Here is a 17,212-nt window from a genome sequence, read left to right on the forward strand (position 1 = left end):
GTGGCCCTGGGGACACACCCGTGTGGGGTGGGGGTCACCCCGCTGTTATGAATAGGGTTCATTCCTCACCCCGCCATCCCCAGCCCCGGAACCACGGAACCGCCCCCCCATCCAGCCCGGAACCCAAGCGCGGGCCGGCGTTCCCCGGCGGGGCGGTGCGGCGCTGTGCCGGTCCCCCCGCGGTAGCGCCGGCCCGGGTGGGACTCGCTGTCCCCTGATCCCGATCCCGTTCCCGATCCCGGTCCCGGTCCCGGTCCCACCCCGCTGACCCCCCCATGGCCAAGCAGAGCCCTGCGGAGCCGCAGGCGGCGGGCCCGAGCGGCGCGGCCCGCGGGAAGAGCAAGAAGAGGAGGAAAAAGAGGAAGGCCCTCGGGGAAGCGGCGGCCGCGTCCAAAGGCCCCGGCATGGCGGCTGTGGGTCCCCCCCGCAACCCGCAGGAGTTCTCCTCCAACTGGAAGGCGCTGCAGGAGGTGAGAGGGACCGGGGGATGCGGTGGGGACAAGGAAGCAGCGGGGCCATGCTGGCAGTGCCTGAATGCAGCTGCGCGGGGCAGGGACACCTCCCACTGTCCCAGCAAACCCCAATGTCCAGCCCGGCCTTGGGCACTGCCAGGGATCCAGGGGCGGCCTCAGCTGCTCTGGGCACCCTGTGCCAGGGTGTGCCCACTCTCACAGGGAAGAATTTGTTCCCAAAAGCCATCTAACACTACTTGAAGTCATTCCCTTTATCCTGTCACTCCAGACTCATGTGAACAGTCCCTCTCCCCCTTTCCTGAATGCCCTTTTTTGTTACTCTAGGTCACTCTAAAGCCTTCTCTTTTCCAGGCTCTTTTCCCTTTATCTTTCTGTCTTTTTTTTTTTTTTAAATGTCATTTCAGCTGCTGAAACAAAAGGCAAATAACTCCAAGAAGCCCATCCCCACGGGTCAAACAGACACCAAAAGGAAGCAGCCACTCAAAGCAGCCAAAAGCCCAGAAGTCCCAGCAGTCAATGGGAATGGGAATGTGGTAAAGACCAAATCCACAAATAAAATGGACAATGGTGCTGCTAAAGCTCCTTTGGCCAAGCCAGAATCCAAGGGGGTTACAGCAAATAAGAACTTAAATGGCACCAAAAGCAATGGGAAAAGCAGCAAAGAAAAAAGGAAAAATGGCATTGTTGTGAAGGAGAATGATGAGCTGAAACACAAGAGGAGGAAAGCTGAGGAACCCCTGGAGCACCAGCCCAAAGAGTGAGTATTTCAGGCAGCAACCTGGATGTGAATATTTATTGTGGGAGGAGCTCAGAGAGGTACATTCCAAACTGCTGCACTTTTCCAGACTCAATTCTGAAAGAAATAAGGAACATTTTGCCCCTATTTCTCAGACACAGCAAGAAACCTGCAGAGGTGCCAGCCATAATTTTCACAGGGTTTATCTCTTGGTTTTAAAAGTAAACATACTTTTTGTACAACAGACACCAGATTGTTTTGAGAGTGTTAAATGTCATTAAATCTGTTCTTCCCAGGGCTGACATCTGGTTTGATGATGTTGATCCCAAAGATATTGAAGCAGCACTAGGACCTGAAGCAGCAAAAATTGCCAGAAGAAACCTGGGGCTTGAAACAGAGCAATGCCAGTCTGTGGAGAAGGTGCTGGTTAAGGAAAAGGCTTTTGATGGGTGAGTGACATTGCAGAGGGAAGGATGGCATCAGAGTGTGAAAAATGGGAAGATAGAAACTTCCAGAAACACTGAAAGGTTTGATCTGCAGCCTTGGAAGAGGCTTAGATTGATGTAAAAAAATGTACACAGAGAAGCAGAAAAATCATAAACTCATGTTTCTATAGTTGTAAGTAAGAGTATACCTTAAGTAAAAAACTGTATTAATAAGATAGTGAAGGGTTTATAATGTCAAGGTGTAATTGTACAGAGTAAGCTAAGAGCTTAGAAGTTATAATAGAAACATCTGTGTGTACATGTCCATAATAGCCCATTAGATAAAAGTATACACAGTGCAGTAGAAATAAGTAAAAGTGATAGGTTAGAAAAGCAAAATAAACTTTGTAGCAAGTGTCTGTTAGATTAGAAAGTTATATATTGTCTTGAAACAAAGAACTTATAACTACTCTTGAGCTATAACCAACTACTTACCCTCATAAATCTCACAGCCCCTAGTCTGAACAATAAATTGTTTTTAACCTGACTGTAGTCCCATCCCTTCAATTAAACAATAATAACAATAATATCAGGGCTATCAGATTGGCTTCTGATAACTGACCTGCACACTGAGCTGACATCTCCCTGTCCCTGCTGCCAGGCTTTGCCCTGCTCACATCAAGGTGTCCCCAAGGTGTCCCTTTGCCTCCCAGGCTGACCAGGGCCGTGGCCATGGACTGTGAGATGGTGGGGGTTGGCCCCAAGGGTGAGGACAGCATCTTGGCTCGGGTGTCCATCGTCAACCAGTTTGGCAAGTGTGTGTATGACAAGTTTGTCAAGCCCACGGAGAAGGTGACAGACTACAGGACAGCTGTCAGTGGCATCCGGCCTCAGAACATAAACTCAGGTAACCAGGGGTCCCCCAAAGTGGGAGGATTCAGTGGGTTGTCACAGGAGCCTCATTGGCTGAGCTTGGAAGGGTTTGAGACCTAATTTGGGAAAGCAAAATGCTGAGATTTGACTTAATGCTAAGAAAAATTGTGGGAGGAAGTGTTTTTATACAGTGATCATCAACACCTTTGAAGGAATTAACTGGTGGAATATAGTATAAAAAATAATTTCATTTTCATGCTGTACTCTTTGTAGAATTCTCTACACCCTTGAAAGAATTAACTGGTGGAACATAGAGAATTCTATGAAGAGAAAAGAAAATGATTTTTTTTATACTATGTTCTAGCAAGCAGAGATTCAGTGTACTGTACAAAAACTACAGTCCCAAGGATCAGTTACTTCCCAGAAAAGATGCACTGGTTGCTCATGGAAAGTGTTTCCTTGTGTGGCATTTTTAGGTGAAGACTTCAAAACAGTTCAGAAGGAGGTGGCTGAGATCCTGCAGGGAAGGATTTTAGTTGGGCACGCCCTACGAAATGACCTAAAGGTACAGTGAAAATGGAGTTTCTGATCCATCATTCTGGATCAAGGGACACTGAAAATGGAGTTTCTGATCCATCATTCTGGATCAAGGGAACACACCTGAGCTCCTGGAAACCTCCTGAATCCAGCCCTGTCTGTATTAGCTGGGTCCTTTCATGGCTTTAAAGTGTCTCTTACAGTGGATGGGAGGAAATAATAGGCAGCTGCACACTCAGCTGTGTAAAGTTTCATGCAATGACACATTTTAGACTGAAAATGTGATTTCTTCTAGGTCCTACTTCTTGATCACCCTCACAAGATGATCAGGGACACACAGAGATACAAACCTTTCAAAGAGAGAGTAAAGGTAAGAGACTGCAGGGAAGGTGCTCAATTAACAGACTCCAGAGCTGCTGACTCACTCCTGAGCTTGCTTTTACCTCACCCTGTTCCTTCTTTCCTACCTATGCACACTCAAATCTCCTAATTAATTAATTACTCCTGGTATTTCACCAGCAGAGGCTAAGATGTGCTGTACTTTGAGGAACATATTTTTATATAACACCCATCTCTGTTATTTTGAGTCCTGTGAGACAGCATGGTTTATGATCTGTTCTGTCCCCAGAGTTCCAGGCCATCCCTGAAGCTGCTGTGTGAGAAGCTGCTCAATGTCCAGGTGCAGACAGCAGAGCACTGCTCGGTAGGTACCTGCCCAGAACAGCCAGCTCTGGCTCTGCTTCAGTCCCCAGGGCTGTGCCTTCATCCCAGTGGAACTCAGCAAGCTCTGCTTGGACAGCAGCAGTGAGATTGTCATCTCAGCTTGCTCACTGTTCACTCACTTCATAAACAACTTCTGCACAACTCTGAATTCTTCTTAAAATTCCCAGGGGGAAAAGCAATGATCAAGATCTGTTTACTCTAAAAGCAGCATTCTGCACTGTGGCAGGATGGATAAACAGTGGGAGACACCTGAACCTCAGCAGATCCTTTATTTCACTGGGCAGGAGGATGGAAAAGAGGAATGAACTGGGGAAGCAAAACTGGGAGGGGAGCTCATAGATACTTTATCAATGACAAAATTCTCTTAGGACTTTCCAATGTAGAGCCTTGTGGTGGGCCCTGCACTCTAAATACACCATTTATCCCTTTCCCCAGGCACAGAGCCTACATGTAAAAAGAGATCTTGAAATGTTAATTGGAAGGATGTATTAAAATTATGAAAGATTTAGCTGCTTATTATCTCACATCCTTGTCTGGTCTGTTCTGTTTCAGATCCAGGATGCACAGGCAGCTATGAGACTTTACACCCTGGAGAAGAAGAAATGGGAAGCTGCTGTTAAGAACAAAGCTAACAAGAAAAATTGTAAAACTTAAAAAACACAGGGTAGAATCTTTCATCTGCAGCATTTGCTGGATTGATGTCACATTCCAAATTTAGAGAGAAGTCAGAACTGACAGCAGCTACTTCATAAAATCAATCCAAAGACAATGCTACAATAACCTGGAAGTACAGGAATGCTGCTGGTACCCTGTGCCTGATGCCTGCTACTGTGCTCAAACAACCTTTGTAACAAATGCCTGCAGCTGGGAAGAACTTCATCAGTTAAATTCCTTCAAATAGAATTTGAAATAGACACTGAATAAGTTAAAAAAAAATTAAATTATGGTAGATGAAGGAAGAAACTGTCATTGCTTTGTCAAAACTCCAAGGATTAAGATCTTTATTTCAAGTATGTTGAGGCCCACAAAGTGAGGTCTACTGCAAGATGAATTCTTAATGATTGCTGTTAGTTACACAGTTGTGGTACCCAAACCACCAATAAATACCTGTTTGTATATTATTAATAGCCCAATATTCTTTTTTCTGGTGAGAGGAATCCTCTAATGGAGGCTCCAGGCTTTTGTATCCAGCAGTGGCCAAGTGTTGTTCTCAGACAAAGCATTTTTCCTTCCTCAGTTTCGAAAGTGTTGCATCCACCAGGGTCAGAATCTCCTGGAGAGAAAGGTGAGAATTGTCAGACAGAAGATTACCTTGTTGCTCCACTTATTTTTGTATTCATTTATTAATAAAAACAATGTGTCTAACACAGGTCTTTGAAGTGGCTGCTGTTACAACAGGAGAGGGAGCTTTCTCCCCTTCTGGGATTATTTTTTCTGTGCTACCTTGGGGCTGCAGTGTTCACTGAAGGGGTGCAGGCAATGCCTGCAGGAGAACAGTTTGTGACTGTCTTTGAGAACAATTCTGTAAATACTTAACTGAAATCAGCAAAATTAGGATTAACCAGTTGTACTGGCTTGATGAACAAACCTAATTGTTGGTTTCTGGCCAGCAAGCCATTGCAGAAGAAATATAGGTGTAACACATTAAATAGCTCTGATAACTTTGCTGGTTTTCCCTTTTTTTTCAGTGTGACTACTTGGTGAAATTTAATGCAAGTTAAATCTTCCCACAAACTGTCAGAGAGTTTTTGTTGGGTTTTTGTTTATTTGTTAACGATGCCACTTCCAAACCAAAAATAAATTGGATGTAATATACTTATGGCTTTATTCCTGTAAACTTCAGCCTGGTTTAGCATGAGGACTGTAATAAATTAATGTAATGTTGCAAGAGACCAGAACATAATTTTTTAAAATTTCAGCATTAACAACAACAACAACAAGACAAACAACTTTCAATCATTTGTTCTCAGTAATTAGAACTATCCTTAGAAACTCACTCTTCACTCCACATGCAGCTAATTCTCTAAATTTCTGCACTATGATCAAATCCCTCACCAGAAATAATATATTAATATACTTTATTATCACAGAGACTTCTCCATACCGTGCTAAATGGAAACTGGAATTTTATTTCAGACAACAGCTTTTCCATTTTCTGGGACCTCATATTCAGCATAACTTCATCTGCAGTGCCAATGAACAAGAAAATTTATGGTTATAGCACAACTGCCAGTGGAGCAGGAGCTAAAGAAGCACAGGGAGAGCGGGCAAGAGAAGATGAAGTTAAAATGTTTTACCATCAGAGTGGTATTTGTTTGAACAAGTGGAGTGAATTCTCAGGAGGATGAATGCAATTTTCTCAGACATGAAGTCTTTCCTGAGAGCTGCTGTTGTGGTTTTACTGATTTTAGGGCTGGGAGAGAGGGGGAGACTCAACAAATGGCAGCAGCAGCCATCTCACCATACTGAACCATCTCGTTCATGAGCAGGCACAGAGCCTCTGCCACCCCTGGCTCGTGGGAATGAAGGTGATATTCCTGTTTGATCAGCTCTGTTCCACTGCCCTTTGAGTCCAGCAGAATTGCCAAAGCTGCAGTTTCTGCAAGGAAGACAAACACTGCTGGAGCTGCAGACTGCAGGATCTGCTTCCCATCCCCTCAGAGCTGGCTCAGGGCACATTTTCAGGAAGTTGTGCCCATTTTCAGTCTTCCTAACAACTATTCTGAAGCATAATTGGGTAAAAATAGAAGACCAGGTATGCAGAAGTGATTTTAATTTCATGTTGATGGAGCTGATTGGTAATTAATAAAAGCAGAAGTGCTGAATGTTACCTGAGAGCCTCACAAGGGTGGCTAAAGCCAGGCAGCCATTCTGCACCAGCCTTTTTCTTTCTGGGTTCATCCTGAGTGCATCCAGCAGAAGTGCTGCTGTAGGCTCATAGTCACTGTCAGCTAAGCAACCTTTAAAGAAAGAAACAAAACACACAGAAAAGCCCAAAATTTCAGTATCCTCCAGGCCAGAAGAATCAAGAGTCCTGAATACTCAACTTATTCTACTGATGGGGAATAGAAATGAGATTGCTGAGAGTGTTTTGCTCATCTTTTCTCAGTGGAACAATGGCACAAGGGCAGGCAGTAGGTAAATGTGACAATATTGTTGCATGAGGAAGAAATAAGACAGAGTAGGACTGCAAGGATGAGTTCCTTAGTGCAAATGATAATCAAAGATTTTTTCTTATTTAACATGAAACACTGTTCCAAATCAACCAAGCAAATAAGCTGCCCACCAGTGGACTCCCCATTAGCAGTATCTGGTGATTTAATTGCTGCAGCTCATCAAAAATGGCTCCATTAGGGAGCCACAGAGCGAGTGCAGGAAGAGCAACCAGGAGAGGATGCAAGCTCCTCCCTCTGCTGCCCTCTGCAGAGCCTCTCCAGCCCAGCAGCCCGGATTGCAGTGTCACCACTGACACACAGACATCCCAGCCTTTCCCATGCCCAAGGGACAACGGGGACACTGGGGTCACCCACCTTGGAGTGCCAGTGCCCACAGAGCTGAGCAGGCAGACTCTGCAATGACTCCATTGTGGAGGTGTTCCTGCAGCACTGCTGAGGTGACAGGGACAGCACTTGCCAGCACTGCTTGGTCTGTGTTATCCTCTGAATTCCCTTAGCAGAAAGGAAATGCAGCAGGCAGAGTTATTTAATGAAGTAATGATATCACTGTGTGTCAAATTATATCAGTAAAGCCTTAATGGCTGCTGGCATTGGAATAATGCAACATTGTTTTAGTCTGGAGGGCAGCAGAGGGAAGGAATCAAAAATGTACAGAACCAAACCAAGTGCTACAGAACTAACAAATAATTTTGCTTATTGGAGAAAGCTGAACTTCTGCAGGAACTAGTGTTCTTTGTCATTTAAATTATGCATAGGGATCACAGCAAGAAGCATCCAGAAATAACCACAGTTTTGACAGTATCCAGGCTGCAGGATGGAAATTCAGCTGTCCCATAAATCCAATGGGTAATTTGCTGCACAGAGGGAATAAAACACACCAGGTGAAACTGTGCACAAGCTGTGCTTCCAGCCTTGCAGGATGATCAGAACACACCTCCACAAGAACACATCACAAACAAATCAGTAAATATGAAATCAGGTCACATCTTGGCCTGAACGGCTCAAATGTGACACCTTATCACATAAAGCGTTGCTAAAAAACTCTGCATTGATTTTTGTTTTTATCTAACCCTGGATCACAAAGTGATGGCAGCAGTGCTGTGAAAACATCTCTCCAGAATCACAAAATCAGATTGGTTTGGGCTGGAAGGAATCTTAAAAATTATCTCATTCCATCTCCCTGGAACAAGAATGGGAGAAAATCCAATCCCAGCGACAGGAATGTCTGAACTCAATTAGGCTCAATACCTGCTGCCCTTCAGCCACGGGAGTGCAGGCACAATATTCCCGTGTTCTACTCACCACTCACAGCCAAGCTCCAGAGAACGGCACAGCAAGAGAAGCAGATATTGTCATTGTGAAGAAAACGTCTCAAAATTGACAGAAGGTCTGGGATGATTCCAACTTTCCTTAGGTTCTCCGCAGCTACTTCTGCAAACCACAGAAATTCTATAGAATCTGGGGGTTTTGTCCCACTCACTGGCCTGGAAACAGGCAGCACTAAGGTGTTTAAACTGAGATAACAGAGCGGGAACATGAGCCCATCAGCTGCACAAAAGGAAGCAAGAGAACAGACCGAATTCTTTAACAAGATGCATTTAACACATCTGATCCATTCAAATGCATGCCTGGCTACCCTGCTTCCTCACAGACTGGGAATTCACAGAGCAGGAAAGGAACTGAGAGGATTTAAATTACAATTTTTCACCTGTTTCCATTTCAACGATTCAAACTAAGCTTCAGAATTAGGAAAGGCTGGTTAAAAATAGTTTAGTCTTAGACATGACTCTTTGTAATAATTTTTTTGAAGATTTCCCCCTTGCTGCTACATCCTACTGTAACCATTTCTAAAAAGAGTCTTTGATGACTGTTGAACTGACACTGAAAACAACTAAAAATATTATAAATATTTAGCAATTACAAGTTCAGAAGAAAAGAGAACAAAGTAGAGAAGTTAGGGAGAATGGTTTCAATTCATCATGGCAGAGTCCAAAATAGAATTCAGGTTCTGTGCCCTCATTTTCTCAAGCACTACTATTTGCAGAGCTTGTACTTGTTTCCAAACCAAGAGGAAATACAGAATTGTATCTTTTAGAGTAAATCCCTGAAGCCTCAGCATTGTATCTTAAACTTTCAGGGGTGTTATCACTATCTGGTCAATCTTACCAATATTAGCACTATTAAATTAATAATTACACACAGACATCCACACCTCTCAGTGAAATCACTGCATTACCTTGGATTTGTTTCAAAAAGTAAAAACAAATTAAGATTCCCCAAAGAATGAGCAAGGTGACCCACCACTGGCTGAAACCATCATCAGAACTGTGCAGAGCATTGAAAGGAACTCCTCATTCTCAGAATGTTCCCTCACTGTGTGTAACAGGCAGCTGGCCACACTCTCATCCAAGGCCATCGTCACCCCCTGTTTCAGAGCTGTCACCACAAACATTGGAATGGAACAAAGATTTCAGTGGTTTTGAATGAAATCTGAACCCCCTGCCCTGCAATCAGCATAGCAAAACATTCAATTAGCAGCATTTCTTCATATAAAATAAGCAAAAGTTACTTTAAACTTTCATTTTCTGAAAATCAATTCTTAGTATTTTTAAGCTCATATCATCAGGTGGTTTTGGGGTAAAATGCCATGAAAGTGACAGCAGGGACCACACAAGAGACCCAAAACCACTTTTATGGTTTAAAATTAAAATACCAAAACAACAAGAGTCTTATTTATGCCCTCTAGCAACACTCTACATAACATGAAAACTTGGTTGGACAAGATCAGCACCTGTATTTAAAATTAACACAGAATTGCTGTGTGCCAGTCCTGAAGGAAGGCCATGAGAATTCAAAAAGCTGCTTAACTTCCTTTAGTTCTTTAAATTCATCCCCTAAAACTGTTAATTGAGCAGATAATGGATTCAATAATCTTTACAAGACCCAGCAGAAGGAGGAAATCTTAATTGTACCTTGACTAAGAATTTCAAGCAATAAAGTGCAGCCTTCCACTTGTAAATCCAGAGAATCTGTGTGAACCTTCATGGCAAGAGTGATCACTTCTGTGCATGTCAGCAGATAGGGCAATGCTGTGGGGGAAAAGAAATTCTTTGAGAAAGGCTCTTGAATCAAAGAGAACAAAACAGAGTGAATTGTTTTAATCTGTGTGGAAAATGTCTCCTATCAATTAAAGCTAAGAATAAGTTTTAACATCATAAACCAATGCCAGCATTAAAGTGCTGTCAGAGGACAGAGCATTTTATAACTGATTTAACACAGTGCTTTGAATTATGAACCTTGATCTGAGAATCTTTCAAAAGAAAGATTTTCTTTTGAAAAATGTGCAGCTTCTGGGAGAAAACACACAGCTCTCACCCTCAGAGCTTTACAGACACAGGAATTGGCCATGTGGAGCTTCCTTTTGCTCTACCAGCCTTGCAGCCCCAGGAATTACCCCCAGGTCATCACGGGGCTTGTGGAAATTACCTTCCTCAAATGTCAGTTTGCTGCCAATTCAAATATCACAGAGTTTTCTTCCCCTAGTGCCCATTTTTATTATCCAGTAAAACCCCTCTGCTGGTTAACAAAAGCATGTACAGAACAAGAACCAACACAATCCCATCACTACAGAGATAGGAAGAGAACAATTTCATTCTCATTTGTAGGCATTAGAAATGTTTTCCTCTTCCTATTATCTCAAAATGTAAGGAAGGAGCAGAATAAATGAATAAATAAATAGATCAAATAGTGCCTTACCAGTTTTATCCTCTACAAAGCTGGCAAGGTATTGAATGCCTTCAGCCTGGACTTCTTCAACATCCCAGGAAGCCTGCATGAATGCTGAGAAACCAAGGAAATTCTTCCAACCATTCCACACAAACACTTACAGAAAGCACTCAAATTGTCTCTGTTTTGTGCAAGCTGTGAATTCATATGAATGAAAATAATGCAATTTGGGATTGTTGAAAAGAGAAAAACTTTCACCCCCCAACTCATTAAACATCAAGTGTTATGATTCACAGTGTATTTTGTATTATATATATATATTTTTGGGGATCTGTTGGAATATTAAATCAGCAGGGATAGGAGCTTTAAATGCATTATTCCAAGAGACTTTTCAGATTAAAATAACATCTTCCTTACTTAGAAGGAAAATAATGGAGCAGATCCCTTGTGGCATGAATCAGCAAACATGTTACAATGCAAACAAAATAAGTGAAGCTCCCAAATTTTCTGAGGAATGACCTCTGAGCCTGTTTAACTTTTACAGCAGGAATGGCTGAGAACCTTAGAAATTTAGAGGAAAAATAACAGTGCTCCTTGCTCCAAAGATTATCCCATTTTATTGCAGGTAAAATGAGTGGGCAAGAATTTATTTCCAGTTAGAATACATCCTGACTGGAAGGGTTTATTTCCTGTGAAAATCACCTTTACATGAATCTTATTCTCCTTATTACCTAGAACATTTTCAACTCCTCCCTGCAAGAGCTCATCTGTTATTGAGGGAAGCAGAGACTTCTTCAGTTTTATTGAGGTCTCACCAGCAAAAATCAGGCATTTCTCAACAAATGGATCAGTGATCAGATCCCTGGAATTTTGAGAGACAAAAGCAGCCCCAGTGAGTTAGGGCTGATAAGTTAGACAAGAAAAAATCTACAGGTGTTGTTTCATTTTGATATAAAAAATCTAATATTACTTCTAGAGTAGATTATTTTTGACAGAACTTAAACAATTTGCTTCCAGACAGCTCAAGAAAGAGCTCACATGGCACAAGCCATGTTAGGTGTCAAGTTCAGACTCATAAAATTGTGTATAACATGAATTTATAATATAACTGCAAAAAGGGACACCTGTGCATCTCAGTGTCCACTCTGCAGGAATATCAAATGTTTAATAACTCAATTTGTTGAGGCAGGAGGATAAGCAATATTAATCCTTTGCAACAGCAGTGAACATTCCCAGTTTGTGGAGGTAGGAGGGGTTTAGGACAAAATAAATCAAGGGAAGGAGCCAGAACTCACCTTGCTGTGGGCCTCATGCTGGGCTCAATCTGTAGCATCATCAATAATAGTGGGAAGAAAGGCAAATAATTTCTTTCTCCATCCTTTATCAGGGTCAGGACTCCCTCAAGGCAGCTGCTGTCCCCTCTGATACCCTGCAGTAAGGATTTTATCTCTTCTGCCTGGGAAGAGCACAGTGCCAGAGAGCTCTCACATATCCTGATGAGCCCAGGACCCTTCAAATCCCAAATAAATCACTCTTACACACATTCAGAACAAAGCAGCTCATCATGTCAAGGAGGACACAGCCCAGGGACCAGATGTCAGATTTCTCAGTGAAAGAAAACCCAAATGTTTCTGGAGCCATCCAAGACTTGCTTTCTGTAGAAACAGGAATCACATGGTGACATTGTGCTTCCAAAAACTACAAAACACATTGTAACTAATGAACATTTCTCTAAGATGTTCCTGAGGACAAAGCTAAAAAGGATTCCAAGTGTATTGATTGCAGAAACTCACACACATATCTACATTTTTCACTTGTGAACACAATTAATGCTGCAGACAGCTGCCTATGAAAATCCTATCTAGAAGACAAATAGCAGAGAAAGGAAAGGAAAGACAACTTTTTCCTCTTTCCTCATTTCTCTCTGAGGAATAAAAATATCCACCACAACTGAAACCTTTTAAAATACAGTAGGAAAGAAAAAATAGCAAAACAAATGTCTACCTTCTTCCACTCTGATTTTCCATTTCAGCTCATCACTCATCAGTGTTTCAGTGCTGAAGTCACTCAGCATGAAGGATGGCTCACCAGTCACCAGGATGTTTGATGGCTTCAGATTTCTGCAACACAAATATTTTCTGTCAGCCTGTGAAATTAGAGTCTAATCACATGTAATTACAAATTCCCTGCATCTTTAGCCCTCAGAAGGTTTGGTTTGGGGTTTTTGTGGGGTTGGGGAATTGGTTTGGACATTTTTTGTTTGTGTTTTGTTGTGGTTTTTTTAATATACAAGTGATAATCAACCAAAATACAATTATTTTCCTCTCTAAATGCTTTAAAATTTGTGCTTGGGACACAGATTGATCTGAGCATGGATTGCAAGGGTTGTCTCTTATTCAGATACACAAACTTTGTCCATCACAGCCACCAAAATGTGAGCGTTTAAAGAGATGGACAATTTTTTAAACAGCCAAAAAACCCCAAAACCCCCAGGAGACAATACTTTAATAAAATGAGTATTCCAGACAAAACTCAGGAAATAGGTAACTTCAGAAGTAAAAAAAACTAATCTAAAATCTGGAACTTCTACCCCCTACTTCTCCTTTTGGAAGAGTAAAATTCCCTGGCTCTGAGCACTGCAAAGAACAGGAGCCTGTCAGACAAAGAAAATTACATTTCTGCTCACCTGTGCCAAATATTTTGTTTGTGTATGTAAAACAAAGCATCCACCATCTGTCCCAGGAGCTTCTGAACCACCTGTGGAGGGAAACAGACATGAAAGTGTGACAAAAACAGAGGAACTTTCAAATATCCTTCAGAAGTGAGCTTCCAAAACCACCCTCCTGTGCTTTGAAGCTTTTAGGGTGGATTTTCAGAAAGAAGGAATACCAGAAAAGCAACAAGTCTCTCAGTTCAAACAGGTGCCTCCTCTGTACTTTTTACCATGGTTGATATCTTTTCTGAGTTCTCCCTCTTTTCCCTGATTAGAGCTGAGAGATCTCCTTGGCCTGAGTGCTGCATTACCAGGCAGAGGAACAGAGATGAGACCTGCAATAAAACATTGCACCAAAATTGCTGAATTGTTTGCAGGTAACAGAGACAAAACCAAGCTGGTGGGTGTGATCTTCATAGTACAAAAAAATAAAAGGTTCTGAGATGATTATTCTCTCACAGAAGAGACAATATTTAATTTATTTCATTCAAAATCCAGCATGCTCATTGTTTTAGCAAATAAAACAAACCACCACTATCAAGCATCTTATCTGAAGCTGTGTAGGATGATTCAAATCAATTATACATCCAAAAAATCATCAAAGGTTCTGTCCAAGCACTGAAGAAAATCTGCCAATAAATAAGTCAGGGCTTTCAGCTTCTTGTGGTCCCCTATAGAAGGGTTTTTATGCAGGCATGAAAATCAGAATTGCACACTAATTCCCATCAGAATCTGGAGTCTGCCATGTCACTTCAATCCATACATATTCACAGCTTTTTAATGTGTGTATTCAGGAGGCAAAAAAAAAAAAAAAATCAGGATTGTTTCAAATCAAAAAACCTTCCTTTTTAGCATCTCACCCCAGTGACCCCAAATTTAAATCTGTGAACAGGCTCCTGTGCCTAGAACATAAACCACACATTCCAGTTTAACTAATCTTGTTCCATTCTCACCTCATTGTTCCAAGTCAGGAACAATTCTTTGTAAGTGCAGATGTTAACATGGCAGAGTTTTAGCAAATCCTTTGCCTGCACAGAAAAATATAAAATAGAGACAGATTTCTACAGCTACACAGCCCTTCCCTTTAACAGGACCTTAAATAACACCCAAAGCCAGTTCCTCACTTGTTCATGCCACATTTCTGATCCAACTCTTCCAAAGTGCCAGCTCTGTTAAATATTTGCATACACAAATGTGGAAAGAAGGAAAATATTTCACCCAGTGCTGCAACAGCCTTGTGAGACTCAGAGATATAAAGTGATCCACAGGGAGATGATGTGTGAACCACCCCCTTCTTCAGCTCCTGACATCTTAACCTGAAAACATTTCTCAGAATCTAAGTCAGGCTGATTTTTCAAGTGCAGCCATTATTTCCTGTAAGCTCCATGCAAGCTTGAACCTCAGCAAATAAAATGGCAGGAGAGATTTTTATCTCCTTGAAGGTGGTTTCTGTGCAGGGCTCTAACAAATCCTCACCACTTCAGCAAATTTGCTGATTATGTGGAAGATAAAAAGAATTCAGGTTACTCTCTTGTAGTTGTGTTTCTGGCTGTGCAGGCACAAAATAACAAGCTAAAAAGAGCCAGGCTCCCAAATGGGACAACTGCATTTATTTTAATAGATGTATTTCAATATTTATTTCAATAGAAAAATTGGAATAAGTTTTACTGGTAATGCAATATTTGGTACAGAAAGAGATCAGAAAGGTCTGACCAGGATAAAATATCTGCAGAGACATTTATTTTTCTTCTTTTCCAACTCCAGATGCTGTGCATACTGGGCACTGGGAGATTCATCCATCATGTGCTATTCCACTATTTTATTGAAACCATTTTTGGTCTTTTTAGAGTATTTCTGATGCTTCTTACTCAAGGCATTATGACAAAGTTTGCATCACAAAAAAAAGGGTACAACAAAGGGAGAAAATCATTCACAATAAAAATGTTCAACTCTGAGAAATGAGTATATAATGAAATATGTTATCTAGACATCAAGTTATTAATAATAAACTATAAACAGACCAAGGTTCTCCTTCAGTTTAAAGGCCAAAATGATGAGTTTTGTCCTTTGGCTTCACAAAACAAATAAAAAGCCTGAGAAGGAACTATCCTCTCAGAAGAGCTGTCCATTTGAATTTACATATCCATAAATAACAACAATTAATACAAAACCCTGGCCTGAGCCCAAGCAGAGGGCAGAGAGCACACCCCACAAATAGTCCTACCTGATTTACTTATTTACTCAGCTAATCCTTGCAGATAAAAGACTTGGTTCTACCAAGACTTTGGTCTTTGTAAGTGAAGTAGTAAAGAAAAGACTGCACCAATACCTCTTTCAAGGCCACATTTGCTTGGTGTTGGTCAATGCATTCAACCTGCACCAAACAAAAGACAGGGCTGAGACTGTAACAGAAACACCAGGGAACTTCAAGCCAGAACACTCTTAGCAAGGTTCAAATGACATAAATTTTCAATGATAGGTCAAATCTCGTGTTTGGGGCAGATTTGGTGTCAGGAGATGGGTAAAACAAAGCTGTGTGACAGACAGTGTTTCTGCACTGAGCTGAGGCGAGAGCACTGATGGGACCTCACTAGGCTGATGCCCTTTCCCCACTTTGAGCCTCAACATTCCCCTAAACTGATCTGAATGTCCCGTTTTCCCAAAAAGCAGCACTATAACAGGCAAGCCTGCTCTTATCCAGCAGCTCAGCTGCCCAGCATGGGTCTCTTGCTGCTATCCTGGTGCCCCTGGAGACAACAAACATTCCACACTCTTGTTTTCATAGCAACCACCTGCTCACCTGCTTTATTGCATATTTCTTCTGGGCAGCCTGCTCTGTTCTCAGCTGAGCCACCAGCACCGTGCCCAGTGCCCCGGGCTGGAGCTGCTCCAGCACCTGCACAGGGCACACCCAGAGCACCTGCTCAGCTAGGGCAGAACAACCGAGGCAAAAAAACCCCATTCCATAGAAACCTTCCACACAGAAAACACCTGCGGCTCCCCAGGGTAGGACTGGGGACACATCCACCTTCACCCCAGCTCCTGAGAGGGACACAGGCCTTGGGACAACCCCACCTTCATCCAGTCCCTGAGAGGAACTCTGGCCTTGGGATACTCTCACCATTTTCACTCAGCTCCTGGGAGGAACACGGACCTTCCCTTCCCTCCCCTTCAGGGCATTCCCTGCGCTGAAAACACCCCCAAACCCCCTCCAGGACCACGGAACCCCCCTGAGCTGCTCTATCTCTACGTCCTTTGGTTGTGTGCTGCTCTCAGGGGTCCCCACACCACCCCCAGGGCCATGGACCCCTCAAAACCCCTCTAGTGTAACTCGACCTACTCAGAGCCACCCTCACCACGTCCCCAAGGGCACCCACAGCGCCTGCCCTGGTCACAGACCCCTCATAAACCCTCCAAGTGCCACTTTACCCACTCAGAACCACCCACACCATGTCCCCAAGGGCACCCTGGTCACAGACCCCTCATAAACCCCTCTAGTGCCACTTTACCCACTCGGGGCCACTCATACCACGTCCCCACGGTCACTCACAGCACCTGCCCTGGTCACAGACCCCTCATAAACCCCTCCAGAGCCACTTTAACCAGTCAGAGCTACCTTCACCATGTCCCCCAAAGGCACCCACAGCCCCTGCCCTGGTCACAGCCCCCCCTGAGGGCCTTGTACCCCACACAGACCCCTCCAGCACCACCGACACCCAACAATGCTGCTTATTGCCGGGTAGACGGAGGGCAGCACCTCATATTTTTCCATGGTAGGGGCACAGCCCGGCCTCCAACCCAGGACCGCGGGGCAGCGGCCCTGGGGGCAT

The 17,212-nt window shown here is 43.0% G+C and overlaps 2 protein-coding genes across 2 annotated transcripts; one reads left to right on the forward strand and one right to left on the reverse strand.

Annotated features, from left to right (window-relative positions):
• Nucleotides 1-183: 183 nt before the first annotated feature.
• On the forward strand, nucleotides 184-5,566 carry REXO4 (REX4 homolog, 3'-5' exonuclease). The gene is made up of 8 exons (XM_058818236.1): nucleotides 184-470; nucleotides 878-1,230; nucleotides 1,506-1,658; nucleotides 2,348-2,541; nucleotides 2,984-3,072; nucleotides 3,340-3,414; nucleotides 3,673-3,747; nucleotides 4,320-5,566. Exons 1-8 carry the CDS (start codon nucleotides 276-278, stop codon nucleotides 4,419-4,421), a joined length of 1,236 nt encoding a protein of 411 aa, XP_058674219.1. The 5' UTR covers nucleotides 184-275; the 3' UTR covers nucleotides 4,422-5,566.
• Nucleotides 4,809-17,211, reverse strand: STKLD1 (serine/threonine kinase like domain containing 1). The gene is made up of 19 exons (XM_058818235.1): nucleotides 17,140-17,211; nucleotides 16,183-16,278; nucleotides 15,712-15,756; nucleotides 14,336-14,410; nucleotides 13,613-13,717; nucleotides 13,356-13,426; nucleotides 12,674-12,789; nucleotides 12,212-12,324; nucleotides 11,965-12,125; nucleotides 11,401-11,531; nucleotides 10,700-10,783; nucleotides 9,916-10,032; nucleotides 9,245-9,379; nucleotides 8,246-8,374; nucleotides 7,298-7,426; nucleotides 6,599-6,727; nucleotides 6,229-6,366; nucleotides 5,872-5,951; nucleotides 4,809-5,040 (listed from the first exon to the last, which is right to left on the reverse strand). The coding sequence occupies exons 1-19, from the start codon at nucleotides 17,152-17,154 to the stop codon at nucleotides 4,978-4,980; spliced, it is 1,932 nt and encodes a 643-aa protein (XP_058674218.1). The 5' UTR covers nucleotides 17,155-17,211; the 3' UTR covers nucleotides 4,809-4,977.
• Nucleotide 17,212: the final 1 nt, after the last annotated feature.

The sequence above is a fragment of the Ammospiza caudacuta genome, chromosome 21 (assembly GCF_027887145.1).
Source record: "Ammospiza caudacuta isolate bAmmCau1 chromosome 21, bAmmCau1.pri, whole genome shotgun sequence".
NCBI lineage: Eukaryota > Metazoa > Chordata > Aves > Passeriformes > Passerellidae > Ammospiza > Ammospiza caudacuta.

Excerpts from the sequence above, each read along its gene's own strand:
- REXO4 (XM_058818236.1), top strand. The coding sequence starts at position 276 with ATGGCCAAGCAGAGCCCTGCGGAGCCGCAGGCGGCGGGCCCGAGCGGC. Across the intron at positions 471-877 it reads ACTGGAAGGCGCTGCAGGAG|CTGCTGAAACAAAAGGCAAA; the intron begins GTGAGAGGGACC and ends ATGTCATTTCAG. Across the intron at positions 3,073-3,339 it reads CCCTACGAAATGACCTAAAG|GTCCTACTTCTTGATCACCC; the intron begins GTACAGTGAAAA and ends GATTTCTTCTAG.
- STKLD1 (XM_058818235.1), bottom strand. Across the intron at positions 9,380-9,915 it reads GCTTGAAATTCTTAGTCAAG|CTCTGAAACAGGGGGTGACG; the intron begins GTACAATTAAGA and ends TTGTGGTGACAG. Across the intron at positions 6,367-6,598 it reads CACCCTTGTGAGGCTCTCAG|AAACTGCAGCTTTGGCAATT; the intron begins GTAACATTCAGC and ends TCTTCCTTGCAG.